The sequence below is a fragment of the Camelina sativa genome, chromosome 11 (genome assembly GCF_000633955.1).
Source record: "Camelina sativa cultivar DH55 chromosome 11, Cs, whole genome shotgun sequence".
NCBI classification, from domain to species: Eukaryota; Viridiplantae; Streptophyta; class Magnoliopsida; order Brassicales; family Brassicaceae; genus Camelina; species Camelina sativa.
This window is the reverse complement of record NC_025695.1, coordinates 23,886,365-23,896,698: the sequence shown is the minus strand read 5'-3', so window position 1 is coordinate 23,896,698 and position 10,334 is coordinate 23,886,365. Positions and strand designations below refer to the sequence as shown.

General features: G+C 31.0%; 1 protein-coding gene and 1 pseudogene across 1 annotated transcript; both read right to left on the bottom strand.

Moving 5' to 3' along the window:
• LOC104728267 lies at positions 3,129 to 4,466 on the bottom strand (annotated as a pseudogene).
• LOC104724143 (putative aquaporin NIP4-1) lies at positions 5,195 to 7,313 on the bottom strand. The gene is made up of 5 exons (XM_010442588.1): positions 7,172 to 7,313; positions 6,871 to 7,067; positions 6,261 to 6,458; positions 5,633 to 5,694; positions 5,195 to 5,429 (listed from the first exon to the last, which is right to left on the bottom strand). Exons 1-5 carry the CDS (start codon positions 7,206 to 7,208, stop codon positions 5,195 to 5,197), a joined length of 729 nt encoding a protein of 242 aa, XP_010440890.1. The 5' UTR covers positions 7,209 to 7,313.

Sequence of the window (10,334 nt, the reverse complement as noted above, 5' to 3'; positions counted from 1 at the left end):
AAAACTAGATAATATCCCGCGCAAATGCGCGGATTATTGTATAATAGAATGTATTAATTAATTTAAATTTATTTAATAATCATATAAAAAACTTAACAAATTAATTTAAATGTTATTAACATTTTTTGACACTTTTATTTATTCAAATCATACAATATCAAAATATATAACTTATTTAAATATAATCATACATACATTATACATATCTCTTAAAGTTATTTATTTTTTATTGTTCAACTTAGATAATAATTTTCATTAGTATTTTTAAGCATTTGAGGTAATAAAATATTATTAATAATAAAAACGAAATTTTACTATGTGACTTAAATATATAATTTAAGATTTTCATATAAACTAACACATAACCTAAAGTATTTAATAATTAAAAGCTAAACTATTTTGAAAGTAAAAAATACATATTTTCCTATAAAATCATATGAAGTGCATTCAAAGTTTTAAAATAAGATAAAAAAAAAATCTTTTTTATATTCCCCTTAAGAATCTTAAATTAAGATATATTGCTAGGTTTAGTTATAATTTTTAATTGTTGTAATTAAAAGCTAGATAGAAAATAAAAAATCAATTTGTTTTTTATATAGAAAAATATTTATATTTGAATTAAATAAAAACATAGTGATTTTTATATCATTATATGTAGAATCACAAACTGAATATAATGATTATTATTCTAAAATAAATGTATTACAATTTTGTTGGATGTAAGTGAGAGTTAAGAAAACTTGATTTGATAATTATATTACAATTTTTTTGTATTCCCCTTAATTTAAGTTATATTGCTAGGCTTAGTTTCAATTTTTCATCCTTGTAGTAAAAGCTAGAAAGAAAATAAATATCAAATTGCTTTTTTATATAGCAAAATCTTCAAAGTGCATATTTGAATTAAATTTCAAAATTATGAATTTTATATAATTATATGTTGAATCACATACGAAATATAATGATGAGTATTCTAATATATATATATATTACAATTTTGTTGGAGGTAAGAGAGAGGTAAAAAAAAATTGATTTGAGAATTATATTACAAAAATTTCGTTCATGAGAACATTTCAAATTTTAAGAATAAAATAAATATACATGAATTTGTAAGAACTAATCAAACATCTAAAATAAATACTTAAGATGTTTTATTTAGTTTGAATCCCTTATTATGAGATGGTTATAACCAAAATATTACTGTGGTCATCAAAAATTTATTATACATATAAGAATACATATGTATTCTAAATCAAAATAATATAAGAAAACAAAGAAGAAAATGAGAAGTATATAAAACAAAGAAACAATAAAATTCAAAACAATGTAAAATATATAGTAAACAAAAAATATAATCAAACTCTTATTTGGGTATGCAAGAACATTCTAAAAAACAAAGAAAATATTTAGGATTTGGGATATGGTGGAGGAGGATGTGAGAATAGTTATTTATAGGATAAAAAGTGATGGAAGTTACATTTCTAAAATAATTAAATTAGAGAAGTTACAATTATAATTAATAGAGTGTTTAAATGAAAATGAATGGAGGAGAAAAAGTCAATTCACAATTTATGTAATTTCAGTTATAATTTAGTAGTAAAAAATGAATTTAAAGTATGCATTAATGTATATAATAAAATGTGTTGTTTAATTAAAAATAAATATTAAATTTTTAAAATTAAATGTCAAATGGACTAATAAAATGAATAGGAATATCTAATTCTCAAATAAACTTGACTTGTATTTGTTAAAACCAACATATGTGCATTTAAATTTAACTATGGAAATTTAAAAAATAAATACGAATAGATTAGAAAAGCAAGAAATATAAAAGAAACATTTTATTTTTTATATAAATAAAATAAAAATTGTAAACCATGTTAAATATATATAATACTTTCTAAATTAAAATATATAATCAAACTCTTACAACACATATGAGATATAACAACATTTGATATTGGTGGGAGAGGAGGAGATTTTATTTTCAGTTATAATTTTATTTTAATGTGTGAGGTAAATGTATTGTATTAATTGGTCTTAAATATTGTTTAAAATAATCAAAAATTAAAAAGTTAATAAAAAAAATAGAAAGCATTAAATAAAAATCAACCACTAAGGAGAGACCAAAACCTTACTTTTATGTATATGATTACGTTTGTTTACAGACACAAGAAAACAAAAGTGGTAAGTGAAAAACACTCGAGCGCATTGTATCGGTTCAAACCTATACATAGACCCGGATCCGTTCCAAACCCCCACTTTTTATCCGATATAGTAGGGATATTACATTCTTTCAACGAGGGAGGGATCAGAACTGTTACTTATTTTTACTTCTAGCATTAGCCACTCACCCTAGAGAGAGCAAACACTCTTCCTCTACTCTTTAATTAGAGATTGCTCATCTATTTTTCGTTCATACTTACAATCATATTCTTGTCAGTTGTCACACCCAAAAACCGTTTCTAGGTCATCCATGCATGTTACCTAAACATGTTCCTTTTCATTCATTTAACCTCAAAGTATCTCCCATATTATCAAATACGCCCCTATCCAAAGCCGGCCCAAGACACAAGTTGATGAAACATCAGCTTGCGACCGCAAATTATATAGGTTTATATTCGGTCCTATTTTATAGAAAGTTCGTTTGGCCTAGTGGTATAAGCAGTGGAAGAGAGTGAGTTTGAGCCTCAAAACACTGACTTATTTGTGTTTTCATTAAAACAACAAATTTAGGCCATTTTGGGCTATAATTCTCTGACGGCTCTGCCCCGAACCATCCTTTTATGTCTGGTGTGAACTTAACCATTATCTTCACCCGCTTTTCGAGACCTTCCTTTATTTCTCTATTCGTCTTAATTCGTGGTCCCTTTTTCCATTATTTTATGTTTTCGACTTGAGCATCACAAAGCCGTCGTAAAACACCATCCCCAAACGTATTCTTTTTTTTTAACTCTTGACATGTTTGTTGTGACAGTACGACGTGATTTTTTTTAAGATTTGACTCAACTTTTTTTTTTTTGGTGCAAAGATTTGACTCAACTAAAAATCAACTTAATTAAAGAATTTAAGAATCCATACAAAATTATCAAGAGGAGAGAAAAGTAACAATAAGATAAAGAGACCAAAAATTAGCTCTTAGTAGAGTTAGAATCATTGTCTTTTGGAGCGACACTACGAAGAAAAGAAGCACTCTTAGTGAGTTCCCGGAGTGGCTTATTCGTGAATCTCATAAAGTTATAAACAAAACCTCCAGCTAAAATTCCGACGAAGGGACCAACAATGTAAACCCAAATTCCTTTATACCTTCCCAGCACAATTGCTGGTCCTAGACTTCTTGCTGGATTCATAGATGCTCCCGATATAGGTCTAATAATAATAATAAACAAAACCCAAATTAATTAATATTTCCTATAGTATATGAAATAATTGTTAAATGAAGAATCTGTTAAATAGTAATTTGGTATTTACCCGGCAACAAAGACGTTCAAAATTATAGTCATCCCCACGGCAATCCCAGCTAGTTCTCCGGTCTGTCAAAAAAATTTAAGAACAGTTCAATAACGCATACACTTCCACTTATGAATATTCTAAAATATATGCACTAGTTGAAACAAAAAAAAAGGATGTTATAGAAAACACTAACCGCACGACTATCGGTGGCAACTCCGGAAATGACAAACATGAGGAGGAATGAGATAATGATCTCTGCAACAAGGGCTTGTCCCGATGAATCACTCGGAGTTGTTCCGAAGAAAGCTTTGGGTGTCAATGTGAACATTAGTTTCAGTGTCAAACTCGCTAGTAACGATCCCGTAAGTTGTGCACCTATATACAATGGTACCTGCCCAAAACATTATACAATCATATATACGTTATTCAATTATCAAATATCAAATCATATATACATTTAGAGTTTAACGTGGAACTGAACGTTACGTTTGAAACAATTTAGATTTTAGATCATACTGAAAAAAGGGGATAGAGAAGAGTATTGACCTGATACCAAGGAAACCGCCGGAAAACGGCAAAAGTGACAGTGACGGCCGGGTTAAAATGTGCACCGGAAATGTGACCGGTAGAGTAAATCATGACCATAACAATGAGACCCCATGTCACACAGATACCCCGGAAACGTTACTATCCCATTGTACAAAACATTCACTACCACCACTCCACATCCAGAGAATATTATGAAATACGTCCCAATTATCTCTGCTATCAACTGTAATCAATTTTTTAATAATAAGAAAAAAAAAGCATAAACAAATTTATTATCATTGTTTAGATATGCATTAAAACAAATAATAGAACATATAGTTATATAGTTCTGTTACCTTTTGGGCAAGGCAAACAATGCCGGGAGAAGTACATATAACCGTCTCGATACCTCCATGGCAACCTTTGCCGTCGCCTTTCTCAATCCTTGACATTTGTTCTTCTTCGATTTCTTGACAATGTGAAGTCATTTTTTTCTGGATAAATTTATATTTTGATAAGAGATAAAGGTGGAGATTTTTCTTTCAGGGGAAAAATTGAAAATATTTGTTTTTGTTGTTAGAGAACTTGGAGATTAAAGAGTTTTTATACATGTGAAACAGAAATTAGTTGAAATTAATGATTGGATGCGAGTTGGAACAGTACTAGAGCTGTAATTAGATGTAATATATGAAAAAATAGGATCAGGCTTTGAATGTTATGTTATAATGGGTCAAAAAGAGTGGCAACGATTTGTAACAGTTAAGGAGTCAAATAGGGACTTCGATGTTTGTTTGTATGCGCGTTATTATTTTCCCTCAATTACTATGTTGACCTATCTGCCCAAAAAAGAAAATTTACTACGTTCACCTGTTAAAGAAAATTTATTAATGCGTTGGATAGCCTAATTTTGGCCGAACCGAACCAATCTTATTATCTTAGTTGTTTGGTTTTAAACTGAAACAACCAAACCCAACCGATTCAATCCGAAAAAATTCCATTTTCGGTTTTACTAGTTAATAATTTACTATTATTTAAAAACAAATTACTATTATTTAATTAAATAAGTTATATTTGTTTTTAGGCTTATTTTTCATTTACGTGTTTTGTTTGAATAACTGAGTTTGTGTTAGATTAAACTAAATTTAAGTTAACAGAAGAATACAAATATTCAAGAGAAAAAGAGTAACCCAATAAGATAACACTGAGAGAATAAAGATTAGCTCTTAGAACTAGAAGCTTTGTGGCTTGGGGAAATGCTACGGAGGAAAGAACCGCTCTTAGTGAGTTCTCGGAGTGGCTTATCGGTAAATCTGATAAGGTTATAAACAAAACCTCCGGACATGACTCCGAGGACAGGACCAACAATGTAAACCCATATGTGTTTATATACTCCCATCACTAATGCTGGTCCTAGACTTCGCGCTGGATTCATTGATGCTCCCGACACTGGTCTGTCATTTTTTAACATATGATATAAAATAAACCAAAATTTTAATCAGAAATAAAAACCAAAACCGAAAGCATATAAAATCATTCATGTTATACTATTTGAAGTTTTATTTTTAGTAATATTATGTATAAAATGAAAATTTGGAAACCACGAATTTTATGAATTACGTTGGTTGTCTAAATATAGAAAATGAGTATTTTTTACCCGGCCACAAAGACGTTCAACATTATAGTCATCCCAACTGCAATTCCAGCTAATTCTCCGACCTGTTAAAAGCATATTATGAACAATCCAACAAAATAAGAAATTTAGAATATGCACCAGCGAGTTCAAATGAAACAAAGTGTTCTCAAAAGAAGTACTCAGACTATCCATTATGAATAAGGTCTCATTAATTCGCTAAATGATAAAATTACCTAAATTTTTTTACAAGTCATAAGTTTTGTGAAATTTTGATTTATGTGTTTATACTTTTTTTTCGACTCCGCAAGATAAATTCTTTTTTCTTTAGAAGGAAGTTCATCGTTCTAGTAGTTTTGTACAAAATAAAATATTTCTTGCCTTATTAGTATTTCCTTTTTTCGCCATAAGTATTATATATACCACGATCTTAAAAATATTTCAAAACAAAATATGACTAAAATTATAACCTAATGTAATTACCTTGCCCCAAAATAATATACTGATCAGAGGTTATTAGAGAATATCAATACTGAGTAGCAAGCGATTCCAATTTCCAACCGTTGAATTTTTTCTTAAAAAATCATGTCATAAATAAATATTGTGTCTATTTTTGGTTATAATGATGTACCAATATGAATAATTTACTTACGGCGCGATTATCAGTGGCTACGCCGGAGATAACAAACATGAGGAGGAATAAGATAATAATTTCTGCGACGAGTGCTCGTGCAGGTGAATCAGCCGGAGTGGTTCCAAAGAAAGCTTCGGGTGTGACTTTGAACATTAGTCTTAGTGTCAAACTCGCTAGTAACGATCCCGCAAATTGTGCACCTATATACAATGGTACCTGCTCAAAACATTATACAATTAGATTCATTGTTTTTTTTTTTTTGGCACGTTATAAACTCATATTAATTAAAAAACTACATCACACATTGTTCGAAAATATTGCAAAAAGTAACTACGAAATTGCTACGATCAAGACATGCAATGTCTTTAGCATATGTCGATGATCCGATCTCTACATGCAGATCTGCTACCATTTTGCTCTTTGTTTTTGGAATAGCTACAAGTTTGCGTTTATATTATATAAAAGAATGCAAATGTTTTTTTCGTTTTCTTTTATGTCAATTCACTTTTTTATTTTTGATAACTCATTTTCTTCAAATTCGGATAAACACCACGAAGTAATTCTTGTTTCTGAATAAAATCGTAGATTTTATTCAAAGTCGAGATAGAGAATTAGAGAGTGTAATGACCTGATACCAAGGGAACCGCCGGAAAATGGCGAAAGTGACGGTAACGGCAGGATTAAAATGTGCACCGGAGATGTGACCGGTAGAGTAAATCATGACCATAACAATGAGACCCCAAGTTACACAGATTCCTGGAAACGTTACTGTTCCACCATACAACACATTCACTACCACCACTCCACAATCATCTCCGCTATCAACTGTAATCAAATTCAAAAGAAAAAAACATAAACCAATTTGGGGAAAAAAACTTATTATCATTATAACAATGCGATAAAACAAATAAGTTTAGGTTTTTTTTAACCTTTTGGGTAAGGCAGACAATGCTGGGAGAAGTACATATGACTGTCTCGATTCCTGCATGGCAATCTTTGCCTTAGCCTTTCTCAATCCTTGATATTTGTTCTTCTTCGATTTCATCACTATGGGAAGAAATTTTTATGGATAATTTCTGATGGAATATTTTTAGAGACAAATTTTTTTTGAAAGAAAAAAAGTTGAGTAGAGAGATTATTATTTGAGATAAAAACGAAAATGAAAAAAAAATTAGTGGTTAGAAAATTTGGAGAGTAATTTTATTTATTTATTTATGTGAAATATTATTTGAACCAATCACAAAAGGAATGAATTAAATCTAATGAGTTGGAATAATGAGAGCTGTGATTGGATGTAACAGATGAAAAGTAGGATCAGACTTAGCGTTATGTGGAGATGGGTGAAAGAGGCAAAAAGGCTAATTAAGGAGTTTAGCTTTGAGTTGCAGATTTATAGGAGTTATTATTCTCCTAGCTACGTAGACCTGATAATAGAAATTTATCAACAAAAGTAGAAGAAACAAAACCACTTTAAACATGAGTGCAAAATTATAGTAAACATGAGTGTCAGCAGGATGTTATAAATGTTAAAGAGTACGTATCCGAAACATAAAAAACAAATCTATTATTTGGTATTGGATATATGTGACATTTTTCTTCGTTGACAATTATCATTCGATTCAATGTATAAAACAAAGCCAAGACTTCCACTTCTCCAAAAAACAAGATTCTATTATGGAAAGCTATGAAAGGGGCTCTTCCTACGGGCGAGAATTTAAGGAAAAGAAATATCAGTAGCGAATCCAGTGACCATCTGTTCATCAAGTGCCGGTTTGCTCAGCAGATATGGAGTATGGCACCTTTCCACCTCCCACCGGAGAATAGCATTTTGCAGTGTCTGAGATCCCTAATCGAAACGGCAAGATCCTGGATTTGCCTACCCCTGTGGCTTGAGCACAGGACCTCTGTATCCATGGATATTATGGTCGATCTGGACCTCTCGGAACCATAAAATTTTCTGGAACTTATCATACTCTCCGAAGGAAACCCTGAGCCACGCAATCAAGGCTGGCAGAGAATGGTGTGAAGCTCAAGAAAAACCGGAAGCACCCACACCTAAGATGATTAGAGAAACCCTCCAACCGGTGGTCAGGGAGGTCGTTGTGTGTCAGGTAGACGCGGCCTGAATAAGGAGACTAAGCAAGCGGGTTGCGGATGAGTGTTCAGTAATAGGTCCATTGGTCAACACTGCACAAGGACGACCCTAAGAAACTTCGTACGATCACCACTCTTAGTGGAGGCGATCTCCACCCGCCACACTCTCCAAGATGCCAGTAATCTAGGGTTCCCCCAACTCTCAGTCACTTCAGATTGTAAGCAATTAATTGAAGCCATAAACTCGGAGAATCCACCTATGGAATTCCATGGGATCATCTTTGATATCCTCGATCTATCAGCCTCTTTTCAGTTTATCAGATTTTCTTGTCTTTAGAAACTGTAATCGTGATGCAGATGCTTTGGCAAAGCGTGTGTTATCTAACTCTCTACCCATCCCATTTTAGCCGGCTTTCTATTGAAAATTTTGGTTTGCACAAAAAAAGACTTCCACTTCTTAGTTCAATATTAATCCATTGAAATTCAAAGAGCTATAAAGAAGATAAAAACAGTGAACCCTCTTTTCTTCCAACAAGGTTAATTTTGAGAAATCATGTTATGTGAATGAGTATCAAAATTGCAGTTTTTATGAGATTGGTGTCATCATATTTTTTCATATAGATTAACTTTTCGATACAAACAACATAAGACTTTTCTCTAAGTCAACTTTACGGCACACCTTATCGATCTTCCTAGCAATATAATGCGCGAGACAACTGTCAAAACGACATGGCTTTGTCATACTTGCCAAAACCAATTCAAGAATTCATATCTTGATTACTTAATCATTGGTACGTAAAACGCTACAGAAAGATATTGTTAGGAAAATTATATATGTAATTTACAAATAGTTTATGCATGAAGTGATCTGGCATATGTATAGAATATCACATGTCCATTATTATTATTTTTCTTTTATTTTTTTGAAAAGTGTCCCATATGGCCTTACATGGAGACATACAAACAATTTTTTTTTTAAAAATTGTTTTGCGCAACTTTTAGTAGTATATGTTAAAGAATGAAAATCTTCATAAATCATAATATATCGAGCTCTTATCCCTAACGATTTGACCTTGGGATGATCATCGAGATCCTAAGTATGTCTTCCAATGAGTTAACCAAAGTTGTTGTTTATTGCTTTTTTGGCTTATTAATACTTTATATAATGTTGGCTAATAATCAAAAGTTTCTATTCTTGTATCAAATATTTATAAATAACGAAATAAGTGAAGTTTAGAGAAAAATAAGTAGGGTTGAGTTTTATCCAATATTTTATCTACTCTAGCTAACTAGTATTTATTCTTCAAAGACGAGATGACGGGAGTAACCGGCCAAAATCAACCACAACTATTTGTCAAACGCTTTTTCATATCTAAATTTCCATACCCTACAAATAACAACCTAAATTGTGTTAAAATTTAAATTTTCTACCTGAACTATATGAAATGTTGTCAATTTCAATATATATTAGAGCGGTGTTAAATTAGAGGTTAACGGTACTGAGTCAGACGACTTGTAGCGTCCATCTAGCACTGAGATTGATTAAAACAACGTCGTTTTGGTCATTTTTGATATGTTGTGGTTGCTACGAAATGACCAAAACAACATCATTTTAGTTAGTTCTAGTGCCACATGGACGTCATATGTCGTCTAACACAGTTCTGTTAAACTCCGATTTAAAATTATTCGAACAAATGTTGAAATTGACAACATTTCATATAGTTCAGGTAGAAAATTTGAATTTTAACACCGTTTAGATTGTTATTTGCAGAGTACTAAAGTTTATGTATGAAAAAGCGTTCGGGAAATAGTTGAAGTTGATTTTGGTCATTTTTCCGAAGAGATGACATAGTTCAATTAAGATCATCTCCAATTTCAATTAAGACTATCTCCAATGGTTTTTTCTATTTTTTTTTATAATAAAAAACTCTATAATAAAGGTAAGTTTTAATCCAACCCACTTCTATTCCTATCTCTAAAATAAATATTGTTATTTTA

Bases quoted from the DNA above. Each gene is read 5' to 3' on its own strand.
- LOC104724143 (XM_010442588.1), bottom strand. From the start codon at position 7,208: ATGTACTTCTCCCAGCATTGTCTGCCTTACCCAAAAG. The intron at 6,459-6,870 runs GTCATTACACTC...TGTTTTGAGCAG, and splicing joins GGCGGTTCCCTTGGTATCAG to GTACCATTGTATATAGGTGC. The intron at 5,430-5,632 runs GTAAAAAATACT...AAAAAATGACAG, and splicing joins TTGAACGTCTTTGTGGCCGG to ACCAGTGTCGGGAGCATCAA.